Source organism: Boleophthalmus pectinirostris, unplaced genomic scaffold (assembly GCF_026225935.1).
Source record: "Boleophthalmus pectinirostris isolate CB_2022bp ecotype Guang Dong unplaced genomic scaffold, ASM2622593v1 HiC_scaffold_21, whole genome shotgun sequence".
Lineage (NCBI taxonomy): Eukaryota > Metazoa > Chordata > Actinopteri > Gobiiformes > Gobiidae > Boleophthalmus > Boleophthalmus pectinirostris.
Window position 1 is genome coordinate 19,880,534 of NW_026571175.1, and position 15,866 is coordinate 19,896,399.

A 15,866-nucleotide genomic window follows, 5' to 3' on the forward strand; every position below is an offset into this window, starting at 1 on the left:
GACTCAAGTGACCAGCACGCTGAGCTCTATGAAGTCAAACACTGACACTGACTCGTTGAGTATTGTTTTGTATTATTTAGTATCATTTTATGACAAGTGAAGTGGTCATTTCTGCCTTAAGAACTTCAAGCTTAGGTTTTAAGAACATTTTTATACAAATAATTTGAGGAAATCAAGCAACTAATGAAAACACATGAGCTAAGCAATTCCATTTCGGATCTGTTCATTTTATAGATTTACAATAAATAACACAAATAAATACATATAAATGTACAGGCAAAATATATTCGTGCCCATCAGGTTTGTCTGACAAAAAAAAAAAAAAAAACAGACAAAAAAAAGTACTGAACTACTGCAGCCTCACAGCATCCTTCCTTATAAATGTGGTGGTCAAAGAGTTTGTAAATATCGCCCTCTGGTGTTAACAAAGGGTCAAAAACTTAAAACAATATTTCCAGCCTGGCCAACAGATGGCAGCACTATGAGAGTGCCGGTTAATACAATTCATCACACTAAGCCCCGGGTTAGTTTGCCTGGAAAGCCAGAAGGATATCGCCCTGTACTTGGTATAAAATCCATATCCGCTGGTACAGCGCTGGGTCTGGATTTTTCCAGGCAACAGGTTAGTGGAATAACGCAGAAAAACTTAAAACCTTTTGAATGTCGTCAATCAAAGGAGGACCTAAGTGGACCTAGTGTTTAAATATGTATATATTTTTTTTTAGAAAATGTGAAAATGTTCAGTTAAGCTATTCAGTTGTGTAGGTCTACAAGTAAAATGGTAAAAGGTTTCATTTATACAGCACTTTTCTACCTTCAGGGCAGAAACATGAAGGAACCACTCACTCATTCATACACATTCACCCTCCTGCATACACAGACAATAGGGGTGATGCAGGTTAAGTGTCCTGCCCAAGGACGCAAAAACAGGATTCACCGTGGGAGCTGAGATCGAACTACCTTTAGATCAGATAACGCACTGTATAACATTCATTCTGTAGTGGGCTAGAAATAATTAACAAAAATACACTTCATGGAACTTGACACATTTGCCAGAAGAAACATATGGACAGAGAGCAACTTTAATTAAATCCTCAATAAATGATCCTTACATTAGTAGTGGTGGGTGGTATTTAAAAATGAAAAGGCTGACAAGAATTTTAAAGCAATATCAAAGTTTTATTCTTAAAATGTAGTATAGAGGAACAGTAGTACAATTCAGACAGAAAAAAGGAGAATGTAGTTCCATCTTTGAAAACCTTTGATAAAAACGTAAAAAGAGTAACCTGAATCTGTGTTCGGAGGGCACTGAGGTAAGGCCCGACGTTTTGCATCACTGTTTATGTTCGAGAAAATTGAAAAATACAACCTTTTATCTGCGAAAAAACAGCGTAAAAAAATACAGCCGGGGAAAAACCTCTGCTTTTACATCTGTAGTGTTTTGAGTTTTTTTCTTTGTCCGTATAACAAATACAGCATTAAATTGTAAAATGATACATGGTACTTTTGAGTTTCATTCATTACAGTGAAATCAGTAGGATGGTAATAGTATCAAAAGAACAAACAGAACAGGATGGCGTGGTCAACAAGCACGCAGCGTGGAGAGATACAACTTAACCTTGACATAGAGATTTGTGGAGCCAAAGCGTGCCTTTAAACTCACTAGTTAAATAATAGAATCTTCATATATATATATATTCTTCTCTTATAGTCTCAACATATATATATATTTATAATATAAGCCTATAAGCCCACAGTGATTTGAAGGTAAAAGTGACACGATGAGGATGAAGACGTCTTCCACTGAGAGTAAAGGGAAGTCACACATGTTTTGTAGCATTAGCACTTAGTACATCCTCCACTGCATAAGAACAGATACTGCTGTTCCACATTAAACCCGCAAACAATCCTTATTCTCTGTACAAAATATGTGCTTAACCAAAGGAAACAGGAAAGATCTGTGGAAAATCATTAAAAACATTGTCTAGGTAAAGTGAATGATTCTGTAGCATAAAAACATTGAAAAATCTGAACAATTACAGACACAAGCGAGGAATCTCTACACTATGCAACCTGGCTTTTTCTTATACATTAGAACAATAATTAAAAAAAACAAAAACAAAATTTTGGTTGGACAAATAGAAATTATTAACAGTCTTGATTGCATTTTGGAGTCAATATATATATAAAATGTTAAATAACAAAAAAAATGAATAAAAAAGTTGCGCATTTGGAAGAAAGACACACAACAGTTTCATATAGTTCCTTTCAGACCCGCTTTAGGGGGAGGAAAATAAAATAAAATACAAAATTATTCTCGCAAAAGTAAGTGCATGTCTATGAGGCGCCATTCACTTTACATGGAACAAAGTGTTTTTCTACCTGGCAGACGTACAGCAAATCAAAATTCAACAAATTATAATAACAGTTTTGGTTTTTAACATGGAGTTCTTTGAAAATGGAAAGACATCATGCTCCCCCTTTTTTAACAAGCAACTTTCAAGTGATTCAAAATATAACAATTCAGTACCAAACAAACTGATGGTGTTAGGTCCTCTATTATAAGTACTGCCGGTAGACTTAAAAATGGTATGTGTCCGTGTGTGTGCGTTAAATAAAAGCTTAAAAACAATGGCGAGGCATACCTGATAGTCGCTGTAGCAAACAGTGTCAATAGTAGAAGCGGATTACATTACATATAACTGAGTCTCCTCATATATAGTCTATAGGTCCAGTATTCTGCGACAAGCAATACAGCACCAAACGTTTCATCATTTGGCAAAAATTCAAGCTTTAAGTGAAAGTCAAATGCTTTTGTTTAATAATAAAGTGTTACTGTGACGCCGTGATTTGTATAAAGCTAGCAATAACATTTCCCCTTGTCCACTCTTTTTATACACGTTTTCTTTCTTTAAGCGTATTCAGTAGTTTTTTAATCTCCTGCAAAATCTTGGTGTGCGGTCTGTTTGGCACAAGATCACAGCCCTCTTAAATTAATTATAAATATGGCTGGGAATCATTAGAGTCACAAAACAGATTTTTTGGTTCCAAGATTTGTGCAGGGAAAGAAAAGTAAAATAGAAATAATATAATAACATTTAGCGCATTTAAACATAGACATCTACAGAGCAAACCTTCCTCTCAGCAATAACGCTCTCTGTGCAGTTCTACAAGCACAGAGCAATAGACTAGAGCAGGAGCACACTGTCCTGCTACACACAAACATACACATACAAATAATAGCATTTGATAAGACCATAAAAACCTCTTCATAAATTAAATAATTAACATGTCTCTCTTTTAGATGATTGGCCTAACCCAACTCAAAAACTACATCAGCACCCGACCCAACTCAGAATAAAAACAGGAAATAAAATACAAAATACATCACCATAATAAACCTGATTTGTTTAGAATTTGTCTTTTGATTCTTTCTCTTGTGGACGTTGGGCCCAGAGTTGGATACATCTCAATAATATTATCTGTACATCTCTACCCAAAGCTTTTTAAATCCATATCTTTGTCATTTTCTTGCACAATTACGTTACCTCAAGGTTTGATAGCACTTTGGAGTTGATTGTTTACAGCTAGTTTTTGTATACATATATTAAACATCAACTTATCTCTTTCATTAAGCTTACTAAAACTAGTCCTCGTCTAGGGCAGCACCAGCGTTGCCCCAGTTTGATTGGTCATTGTCAGTAGGCTCCTCCCCCTCCAGGTCATCCTCTCCATCAAAGTCTTCGTCGCGGGGGAACTCCATGGCCTCCATGGCTTCCAGACCGTCCTGTGTGGCCTGCTGAGTGTCACAGTCCACGCACACGCCGTATCGCCGCGAGCCGTGCTGGATGCCCACGCTCGCCGCTAGCATGAAGATCTTCTTACACACCATGCACTTGTACTTCTTGTCCTTCTTGTGCACCTGGAGAAGGAGAGAGGAAGGAGTTAGTCAGTGATGGACCACAATATTTAGAAAATATATATTTAAATCCAGTTTGAAAATTATCTTGACGACTGGGACAAATATTACATTTTGTCAGACACTCACAACTGAATGTCCATTGTCTGCCCTAATAATTAAATTGCCACTTTGTGGACACACCGGCTTGTCAAAGCCTGATTCCATCAGATCTCAGAAGCTCAGCAGGGCCGGGCCTGAGTAGTACTTGAATGGAAGACCACTGGGAATTCCTGGTGCTACAGTGGGGTGTCAGTGGCAAAACTGTCGTTAAGTCCTTAGGCAAGACACTTCACCCTCATTGCCAAGTATAAAAGTGGTGTGTGTGAGTGATGGTGGTGGTTGGAGGGGCCGATGGCGCAAATTGGCAGCCTTGCTAACGTCAGTCTGCCCCAGGGCAGCTGTGGCTACAGTAGTAGCTTATCACCACTGAGTGTGGCGTGAATGAATAATGAACTGTAAAGCGCTTTGAGTATCTTGAAAAGGCGCTATATAAATGCTATGATCAATTAATTAATTTGAGGTTTAGGCCAAACCACGACACGGAGGCTCATGTACATGCCCCCGCATACGCATGACTTCAGTATATGAGCCCTGTGTCAAGTGTGCTCATGTTACTCATACAAGCAAAACAGTCAATAAACTCTGCTCCAAAACACACAAAGAATATGTGATTACCTTCAGTAACAACAACAAAAGCTTATTTTTCAATTATTATGGAGTTAATTCTAAGCTTAAAAGCAAATCATGAGCTACTTATACAATGTTTTTGTTTGCTTTGTTTAATGTACGTGACTCTCAACCTACTTGAATGTAACTGAGTAAAACATGTCTCACAGACTCAGACTGTACACAGCCCGCAGCAGCACTGTAGCCAGAGGAGCGTTCAAAAACATGGATGCTCACCAGGGAATGTCTCTTGACATGCTCGCGGCGGGTGAAGAGTTTGCCACAGATGTCACAGCTGAAGGAGCGCACACCTGAGTGGATGATCAGGTGCCTTTTGAGCGTGCGCCGGTGCTTAGCAATGTAGTTACAGTGGGGGCACTTGAGCTTATTGAGGGCTAAATGTGACGACTCACCTAAGAAAAATAAAGCAGAGGGGGTTTAGCATGTAGACTCTATACAGCCTGTTAAAATGTATAACCCAGAAAACCTACAAATGTAGAGCCAAAGTGTCAAGAAATCAAATGAGAGAGAATAATTCACTCCATAAATATCAATAAATACAGATACTGAAAAGCAAATTTGTAAATGTTTCTGTTATGTATTATGATCAGCCACAGTCAAAGGAGCCCAGCTCTGTAAACAGTCACAGTCTAATATATGTTTACATTAGAGCCTAAACAGTGTTGGTTATTTCATTGTGTATAATAATTAGAGTAAAATGTCTAGCTTCAGCTTTCTGTCCTGCCTGCCCATTTCCAATCAGAATTAGTAATTGATTAACAACCGTTCCATTTGGACATTAATGCTAACAAGCTGTAGAGGACAGCTGGCAGTTTTCCAACAAACAAACTATTGATTTTGAGAAGAGCCAAGAGCTCGTTTGCCTGTGGAGAGGGGAACAGGGCCTGGCCTTTTGTTTAAGAAACAGGAACAACACAAGCGTCGTCAGGACGGTTGCTATGGGGAAGAGGGCTGATGAGAAGCAGGTCACCTGTGTATTCACTAATAGGGGAGTAGACACGTGTATTTACATACAGAGTGAATTCAGACTACACTCCAGGTCAGATTACAGTTCTATTACCCCAGAACTGGTTGGACCAAGGTGTTCCAACGTTCATGAGGCTTTCAGATCTAGCATACATCGAAATGCAAATAATAACAACAAATAAACATATGGTCACAGTGTTTCACAGTGTTGACCTTTGCTTTGTTAAATCACTGCTTAGAGAATGTGTTGCTTAGATGTTGAGTTAAGTGCAGTCTCTCACCATTCTCCCAGGTTTCCCCTGGCTGTATGTCTTGGATGATGCTGTATTGTATCTGATTGGCCAGTTCTGAAAAAGAGGGAGGGAACAAACAGAAGAGAAAGATGAGAGGCGTTTGATAGTTGGGGGTTGGACACCTCACAACGCCTTGTGTACATTAACTAACCCCTTCAGCACACACAAATGAGACAATAGACGTTAACAACGAGAGCAAACAGCCCACCCCGCCCTCTGCCTACAGTAAAACACTGAGGTGTACGCTTCAGAGGGGTTAATCCAACCAGGGCAGCCAGAGCTCAATTTACAGTCACACTCACAGTCAACTTGAGCTCTGGCGCTGCACTTTCTGCAGCATCAGTAGAAATGTAAAGCCAAATCTCTGGGTATGCTACTTTCACGATACGCATCTCACAGTACAATATTTATTGAGATATTTTGTAGAGGCTAATAATATTAATAATACAATCCAAAGGATGTGACCTAAGATTTAAAAGGGTGTAATAACAGTTATTTCTTCATATATTCTGCCCTGAAACAGAGCAAAGAATCATGGTCTATGTAGTTATTTTTTAGCTATTGCTCCACCGTAACTATTAATTTAAGCAAGAGACTTGCAATTCAACATACTGTGATGGTTCAAGATATTATGAGATATCTGACAATATATCATGCTATTTCAGTTATTGTTACATCCCTAAGCATCAGAAGACTGTGTTTGTGAGTCCCCGCGTCTGTGAGTCCCCGCGTCTGTGAGTCCCCGCGTCTGTGAGTCCCCGCGTCTGTGAGTCCCCGCGTCTGTGAGTCTCTGTGAGTCCCCGCGTCTGTGAGTCCCCGCGTCTGTGAGCCCCCGCGTCTGTGAGCCCCCGCGTCTGTGAGCCCCCGCGTCTGTGAGCCCCCGCGTCTGTGAGCCCCCGCGTCTGTGAGCCCCCGCGTCTGTGAGCCCCCGCGTCTGTGAGCGCCTGTGTCAGTATTTGTAATGGTGAGGACCGCCTCAGTGCATTAGAGAGGAGCTCTGGCCTCTCCTGACTGGGGGGTGTATTGTTCACGTGTGCGGTTGAACAGTCTGTATGCAAATACTATGTACCTGCTCTGCCCTCTCTCAAAGCAGGCACACAGCATCTGTTTGGAGAGAAACCAACTATTTACTGGCTACAAGACCAGAGTCTGGCCTAGCACAGAGTAATGTGAGAACATCCACTACCATGGTAGAATTACTGACCAGTTTATCTAAATACGTGACATCTCACTGGACCAGAAGTGTCTAAGAAATAGTTTCTCATTTCTGCCAAACTATTTAATGACTTTTTGTAGGTCAGGTTACATTGCTGAGTAGCAAACTGCAGTGTTTCAAAAAATATATATCTTTCCAACAAATTACATTGAAATAAATTATATTTAATTATCTCAAGTGGCACAATTTCACTAATGCAGCAAACATAAATTTTGTAGTCAGTTATGGAGCATAAAACATGGAGAATCTTTGTTTACATTTTAGAGCAGTTTTCTCTCTGCAGTAACAAGATCTACTGAAGCTAAAACTATCATTTAGAGTTAAACACCTGCCTCCAACCCTTTTACTATGACTAAGTGTCCACTGTCCAGTATAAACCATTTCTTTATTTGGAAATGTTATGAACATTAACATTTTAAGACACAGAAGTCCTGTGATGTAGAGAGTAGGAGTGAAACACACTGAGCTACAGTAATGCGTGGATGACTATGTGCACATGTTACACTGGTGCAGAGGAGCAGAGGCACTAAGAGCATTGGGCTGCTTTTAGGGAGAGGCCTGAGGGAGAACTGTCTCCCCTTTCTTCATTATCCTGCATTAGAGCGCCCTCTCACTCCCCCGCCTCCCCTGCACTCCACTTAATACAGCAGAGATATCATTATGAGGAGCTGAGCCTAATGGGCCCAGAGCAAAGAGCAGTGTGGCCAGAGATATAAGCATGACTGTCAAAAAACACTTGGACAGTTCTAGAATTAAGAATAGAACATAAAAGTGCTGAAAAAGCACATTTTACACCAGTGATTCAATGAATTAATTATAATATTTATTCAGTTTCTTTGCACGCAATGCAGCGTTGGGGACTTTGTTTGACAGAGCTTGTGAAAAAACAGACATCAGGATTTGAGGTGCAGAGGCACCTGTTGTATAAGACAGAACAGAATCGATTCTTACCTGCGTTTTCTGAGAGAGAGGACAGATCCTCTCGAGGGTATGAGGCTGATGGTTGAACAAACATGCCTTCATCAAAGCCTTCTTCAGGCTCAGGGGGAAAGTTGTACACAAATCGCCGTGTGGTGGTCTGCTTTTTCCTGCGCCCGCTGCCTGCCACTCCATCAGCTGGTTCCCTCTTCACTGCAGCAGGAGCTGCTGCGGCGCCCCCTGTGGGTGGCTCGTTCCAGACGAAAACCTGCATCTGGCTGCCAGCTGCCCGACCGTCATTGGCTTCTGCTGAATTGGGCGAGCTTTGGTTGGCCCAGCTGTCAGAGGCTCCGGGGGTCACCAGGGCACAGCCCTCCCCCAGACTCACCTCCACATCACTGGGCTCCTCCTTGACTCGGCTGCCCAAGTCCTCCGCCGCTTCTTTGCCCTGACTGTTGCTTGCCTTGATTGACAGCTTGGACAGGATGCTTGTGGCCCAGAAGTTGCTTGGCTTGCGGTCTAGCCCCCTTTGTCCCTCTTTGGCCACCGTTTGCCTCTTGTTATAGTCCACCACAACAGAGTCTGGGGCCTCCTGCTTAATGCTGATGTTCAGGGCATCTTTGATGAAGGCTCGGCATGACTGGACCACCTCAGTCATCTGGAGGTAACTGGCCACTGACATGACCTCTATGACGTTTTGGCTTGTGAGCAGCAGGTTTCCAGAGTAGAGGAAATCGAGGATGACAGAGAACCCCTGTACCGCAGCGACGTCCAGGTGAGTGACCGTGGTGTGGTCCTGAGCCTCGCTCTTGGTCAGACAGTACAGGGTCTTGAAGTAACGGCTCCCGGCCACTAGGATGTTCTTATGAGCTCTGAAGACCTGGCCTGACACCACGATGCTTACATCACACAGGATGCCACTCTTTCGCTGCTTGTCCAGCTCTTGCAGCAGCTGGTAACAGTAAGAATTCTCATTGGGTTTGGCGCGATAGTCTTCCTCTGAGCAGTTAGTGGATGGGCTGGTGTTCTCAGAGGTGCGCACTGGCTCCTGTCAAAGAGAGAGAGAAGAAGAAAACATTTAGAATAAACTGACACACACAGGGTGCACCTGTCACCGGCCCAAACTGGTCTGACAACTTCTGGGACGATGGGGGATGTGGGAGCATAAAGGAGTCATTACCTTTCTGTGTAGGATTACAAACTGCTCTGTGTGAAGTGGTTCAACAGCAGACTTTCACATGTCAAGCACACATCTCAAGTCTGATCTGATAATTACATACATTAATGCAATTAATGCATCAATAATGCTTCAATATACATTATACAATTATATATTTGCTCTTTGTTATTATATAGTATCGAAATGTGTGAGGTAGTGTCCAAATAATTTCTTTTATGGCTCAATAAAGTTTGTCCAAGTCTGAATAGTTCAACTGATATTGTAGTGACCTTATCACACACTTATGATGCATGTTAAAAGGAGTACCTCCTTCAGCTGACCACAAGGTGGAGGGCAGTTGGTGGAGAAACAGCATGTAAGAGTGGGCCTGCTACACAAGCAGAAGAAAGCCATGGGTATATTTGTTTACTAAAAATATCAGAGATTTAAATTAGAGCAGATTGTGAGGAGCATGTATGTTGTACATGCCAAAAGTATGTGCCTCTGAGTGTGTGGAAGTCAGCCTCAGAGCTTATGCTCTGCACAGCAGTAGCATACATCTCTAGCTCATTTTAGAATTGCACAGCAGATGTCCTAATCCAGAATAATTCACATTGCTCGAGCCCTGCATTTTTGCCCCCACTCTTCATCTCTGCTACGCACAAACCAGCCCACACGTACACAGCTGGGGTTTCAGGCCCACTAATTCAGATTAAATCCATTTCTCTGAGGTCCCCTCCAGCCCCCGCCCCCACTGCACACTGCAGCCCTGTGCAGCCCGCACAGAGGATAGTAGGGGGGCTTATCGGCCTTTGCCACAGCTGGACCAGAGCGAGGGCCAGGGATGAGATGGAATATAGAGACACAGAATCAAGATGAGATAAGAGGGGGATATGAGCACAGTGGCCTTCGGCCTCAGAGACCTACATTCAGTCCTGCAGCACATTGTGTGCTCCACATGGGGCAGAGAAGAACATCTCTGTAATAGACCAGAGTCTCACATCAAATGTGTTTGATAAATGATCAAGGCTCTAATGAAACATGTAGCTCTGACACTGCAGAGGTCCATCTAACATTCACTATGGCGCCAGTCTATGTGTTCACCAACTTATCTCTGCTTATTGTGACTCCCGAACTGTACTTTATCGGACCAGTAGACCGGCCTTGGCCAGAACATTTCTCCCGATATGAGCACAAACCATTATGAACTCATTCTGATGGTCCTTTATTGCCACATAGAGGCGGGATGTATCCATAGATGTAAAATACAAATACTGGCACAAAGGTAAAAGTCAATTCTCAAAGCTTTTACTTGACTCTTAACAGAGCCTGTACGTTACAATACAACTACAACAGAACAGATAGAATATAGCTACAATGTGAAAGGTTAAAAAGAACACTGATAAGATGAGTACAAAGAAGCCAGTGAGCAGCGAGGGAGACCTTGAGAGAGAAGAAGAGTGTTGGAGGAGGAGGATGTGGAGCAGGGGGAGAGCGAGAGGCAGCGGGTCACCCCATTTTAGCCTGACAATGCTGCGTGTTCTCCCCCAGGCTCATTGTCCACTCACTGTAGGTCTTTGTGAAAGGCCTGTGCACTCACCACTCGCTCCTATTACACAGTCAGAGAAAGAGTGCTGCTGTGGCTGAGCTGAGCACGGACAGATACAAATGAGACCATGATATACACTTCAAAGCCTCTGGAGGAGGTGGTCAGGTGGAGAGGGCACCAGAATACATCACCGTGGACACAACAGGAGGAATGGGCTTTAAAGATGGACTGTCAGGGTTTGAGTGGTGCTTTCATTGCTTTGGATCATTTCATTTAAACTTAAGCTTTGAACTGAAAACAACAAAGTCAGATTTATTTTAGTGAGGGCCACACTGTGTCAATGTGCCCATTTTTGGCAGTCAGGCAGAAAAGAAAGCTTCTGCTGTGACACAGTCACACTCTAAATTACAATTTAGAGAAACAAAACCGACACCATCAAGACAGACCCTTGTGCTTTTATATTGTGACTATCTATGCACGCATGTAAAATTATGACTTGACTGTTATAACTCCAACTCTAAGATTCTTTACAAAGCAAAGAGGAGGGCTGGAGAGGTGTGCCTTCTCTGTGTGCTCTGTGGACGGCCTGGTACTGAAGCAGCCTCATCCTTTCTCCAGATGTGCCACGTGTGAGTGCAGCTGGAACCTGCACAGCAGATGCTGTCTGCACCAAACCTGCTTGTATGAGGCTCCAGAGGCAGCGCCAAGAGACAATATGGGGACAATATTAACCTCAAGTCGAGCCTCGGCAAGTTTCTCAGAGTTGAAAGGATGGAAAATACCTTTATGTGTAATTTTGTGCTGTTAAAATATTTAAAGAATCGTGTCCAAAATAAGTTAAATATGACTATAGTTGTACTTATATCAGTAATATACTGTTATAGAGCAATTGAGACATATATTTTATATGACTGGCATCTTAGGGTGGCAAGCAGTGTAGCCACTCCTCAGGTCATGTGACACGGCTCTGTCCTGGTCCACATAATGACACAGTGGAGACACTTGTTGTTTACCTTGTATGCACACATGTTGCCTAGCTCCCTGCACCCCCCTCTCCACACACTCACCATTTAAGCAGTCCCATGACCAGCCCTGCCTCCAGGCCATCTCCACTGCGAGCCCATCTACAGTATCCCACCCTCACCCAACCAGTCTGTCCCCATGGCCGGAACAATACCACAGTGTGCCTTTGGCCTAAGGTGTGGGAGGACTGAGCCGAGACTGTCCCGGCCTCTCAACAATGCTGTGACAGAGGAGACACAAGGGGGGCCCAAAACCAAGGGACAATTCTCCCTCTGGAGCACCCCGCCCTGTTCCACTGACCTGTGCCCCCCAATAAACGCGCCGTATATCTCACAGGCAGCAAACACTACAGGGCGGGTCCTCTTTCCTTTCGGGGGGACTAGCCCTTAATGTGTTTGTACTATGCAACTGAAAAGATGGGAAGATTGTGGGTATCTGCAACCTTTGTGTTATCTGAAACCTAAGTCAAACAAGCTTATTTCTACAAAAACACAAGACAAAGTAGAGAAGCTGAAAGCAAAGCGGCAACAGAAATGACTGCATGGGTTAGCATAAATATGTAATTACAATACAGTGTATGCATTAAGGATGAACAAAGATGTCATATGTGGACACGATTGGAGAAGAAAGCCTGTATAATGTTACTGTACAATGATTTCACTTGTATTATTAACATGGGGTCACGCTGGAGCTGATATAGATTGTGTTAACCTTCACTCATCTTATTCATTTCAGCAGCAGCAGTTTGGGAAGAGAGTCAGAATAGGACAACGTCTCAAGAATTTAGGACAACGGCCCCCTTCTCCGAGCAGAGACCCACATTCACCACAGCTGCCCTGGTGTGCTAAAGCTAATCGAGTTAGCTTTAACGAATGCAGCACAGGCCTGACTAATGTTAGGAATGGGTGAAAAGAACAAGACATTGCCTCGTAACACTGTAATTGCCCCCATAATATGCACTTTCTGCATTTGTGAAGTTGTACCCTACGTGTTGAATACATGTTATCAACATGTGAGTAAAATATTACATGCACCAATAGGTCTGATAAAATTCTGTGATAATAGTTTTGGGGCTTCGTTAGGTACACAACACCTTGGCCCTGGTAACCTCTCAGCTCAGTGTCTGGGGTCCTTGTTGCTAGGGAAAAGTCACACCAAGCCCCTAATCCACTCCCACTGCTCTCCTTACCAATTAAGAGATGTGTTCAAGTTAGTGCATCACTAAGTCATGCTGATTAGTGATCGCGTGTACCAAGAAAGGAACTAAATGTAGTGTGCCAATCCCCTTCACTCAGAAATCACAGTCAGATAGCAGTCACTCTTAATAGCAATGACCGTTTTAGTCCATTGACACGATCTGAGCTGGGACCATTTCAATAAAATGTAAACTGAAGTATGACTTGCCCTTTGATACTAATAATTCAGATATACAGACTCTATTAAATGATAACAACATTGACTTCTATGTTGCAATACAAATGATCAAGTAGGAGACTCTATTAAAGGCCATAATAGCACCATTATAGGGTACAACCTCAAGAATGAATTAGTGGATAATCGCATGATAGTGAATTAGGTGAAACAGTGGTGAGCATAGATTGCGTCTAGCATAGGATGGGGTTCTAATCATGAGATATGACCCGAAGGGAAAACAATAGAGCCCATTAATACAGAAATACCCAGGGTCCCAAGTCAGGTGATGCCGTGACATCCTATTACTGACATCTATTTCCCTGATTCAAGCCTACTGAAGAACGCTGCATCTGGGCTTGGCAAGCTGTCAAGCTCCAGGCAACATAATTTACTCCCCTCCTCTTGTCCAGCCTTGCAAGTGACACCATGTATGGATTTTGGGGGGTCATCTAGCACAATGCCTCTAATTTAGCTCCCCCAAAGGGAGGAGGGGGGAACGAGGCAGAGGTCAGGTCGGACTGCGAGCCTACAGAGCAGAGTCACAGGCAAACAGGCGGGGGGTTGGGAGAGGGGTGCGGTTCCCCAAAGGCTGTTAGGGTCAAGCCCTTGCCATTGTGTGACCTCTTGCAAGCTTTCAACCTCTGGACAACTGCTGATCAGATTAAAAAAATACTGTACAGACAGAAAGACAGGAAAGAAAGAAAAACATATTTCTCATTATTAGAGAGGGCAATAAAATAGGAGATACTTAACAGAATAGTACAGATGAGTCAATAGACGGCAGGTGTCAAACACACAGAGACTGCATTATGTGGTTTATCTGGACATGTTTAGCCTATTGGAGCAGCAGTCAAAAAACAAATAGAGAAAAGAAAAACTGCCACTCTAACAGAAAACCCTCAGGGTGTGTGTTTTATTCACTGACTCTGTTACACATTAGCCTTTCCACCGCTCTACCTGTACCTTCATACTCAGCAGAGCTACAAGCGGCTAGTCGGCTAAGCTAGTGGTTAGCTTAAGTTAGCAGGGTTGAGAAAGCTAATTAGCCCAGAGAAGGGATTGTGGGGCTTAGGTAGTCTATTTTCGCATATGTTGGGGTTTCAGAGGGACACACAAACCAAAAAATACACGCGACACGAATTAACTATTTACACAGACACAATACTCGACGGTAGTAACGATGTAATATGGCTTTAACTAAACGAGTCAGTGTAAAAAGGCTAAAAGTACCTGTTTGGTGGGGTCATTCCTGCCGTGCTCTGAAGACAGGTGATGCCTGAGCAGCAGGGCCCGCTTGTAGTTGCGGCTGCCTTTGACAAGCTCGTCGCTGTTTTTTGTGCCAATGTTGTGGCACCAGGAACACGACATAAGTCCCGTTTCTTGGCAGAATTTTAGCCAGGGGAATTCTTGAAGCCATGAAGCGTGAAACAGTGCGTGTTTCTGGAGCAGTGTCTGCGGTCTCATCTCGACCCCAGATTTCCTGGACTCGCTGCCGCTTCCCGTTTCCAAGCTGTCGGCGCTGCTGGGACCGTTCCCCGCTGTCCAGCTAGCCCCCTCCCCGGACCCGTCCTCCGTCTCACGGTGACTGTCTTCTTGAATCCCCGCTGCCCAGCTGCCCCCTTCCGGGTCCTCTTCTTCCTCCTCTGCTTCGGGCTCCGTGCTGTCTCCTTCCACTCTCTTCTGTGACGGTCCTTTCGTCCCCAGATCCCCGTCCTCCTCTTGATCCGGCCTGGTCCCGTTCAGATGTCGGTCTTGACAGGCCGGGGCCTCCCAGCTGTTACCGATACTGGACCCCGCAAACGCGGCCATTCCACCTCCTCGGAAAGCCAGCGACCTGCGGTTTCTTTCCCCAGACATTTTCACCTAAAATAAATGTCAAACTGCACTTTCCAAACACTACGCTCCTCCAAAACAAATGATTAAACTGTAAAGTGTGTATTTTCCGAAGGAGATGGCCAGTCGTCGTGTCGTTTCTCCGCTGTGGCCCTCCCGGCGAGAGTATGTAGGTTATGCGGAAATAAATAAAGGTTTTAAAGGCATAATGAATTTGAGGGTTCTCGCTGCGTCCGCGCAGGCCCCGCAGAGGTCGAATGGCAGCGACTTTCCTCCCCACAATGCACCTCGACCAGGGACAGGGGGGCTGGGGCGGAGGGAGGGGGCGGCTTTTAAAGGAAGATGGGGGTGCTGTTCATCTGGGCTTGTGTGTTCAAAAGCTGCACCCATTTCCCGTATGCCCTTCATCTGTAGCCGTTTCCTTGTATTATGGCCATTACACCGACTGCTCCCCATGTAACACGGGGCGATAATAAATCGGGGCTTCCGTGACAGCAAGCTAAAAGCAAGACATCAACAACGCCAAATGTGTTGTGTTAGGAGTTTGTACTATTATAATACTTATTAAGACATAGAAAATGGAAAAGCTGAACAATTCCTTTTAAATTTGTTACAAATATGGTAGGTCTGCACCACCAGCCCTTCCTTATAAACTTGTTTTATGCCATTTTGTGTTTAGTTTTTGGCTTTCCACAAAATTGGTAATACGTTAATAACATTGCTAATAGGTTAAGTCTGCCACTTTTATAAATCACCAAATGGTATATGGTCATTAATATAAATAAATCTGAAAGCATAATACAAATGACTAAAATGTGGGCAGTGTGAATGTCCATATTAATTTACAG

The 15,866-nt window shown here is 43.5% G+C and overlaps 1 protein-coding gene across 1 annotated transcript; it reads right to left on the reverse strand.

Annotated features, from left to right (window-relative positions):
* Positions 1-1,158: 1,158 nt before the first annotated feature.
* zbtb10 (zinc finger and BTB domain containing 10) lies at positions 1,159-15,306 on the reverse strand. Its single transcript, XM_020932843.2, has 5 exons — positions 14,416-15,306; positions 8,075-9,089; positions 5,896-5,961; positions 4,865-5,040; positions 1,159-3,922 (listed from the first exon to the last, which is right to left on the reverse strand). Exons 1-5 carry the CDS (start codon positions 15,040-15,042, stop codon positions 3,647-3,649), a joined length of 2,160 nt encoding a protein of 719 aa, XP_020788502.1. The 5' UTR covers positions 15,043-15,306; the 3' UTR covers positions 1,159-3,646.
* Positions 15,307-15,866: the final 560 nt, after the last annotated feature.

Coding starts and splice junctions, on each gene's coding strand:
- zbtb10 (XM_020932843.2), bottom strand. CDS start 15,042: ATGTCTGGGGAAAGAAACCGCAGGTCGCTGGCTTTCCGAGGAGGTGGA. Junction 5,041..5,895: donor AGGGGAAACCTGGGAGAATG/GTGAGAGACTGC, acceptor TATTTTTCTTAG/GTGAGTCGTCACATTTAGCC. Junction 3,923..4,864: donor ATGTCAAGAGACATTCCCTG/GTGAGCATCCAT, acceptor CTCCTTCTCCAG/GTGCACAAGAAGGACAAGAA.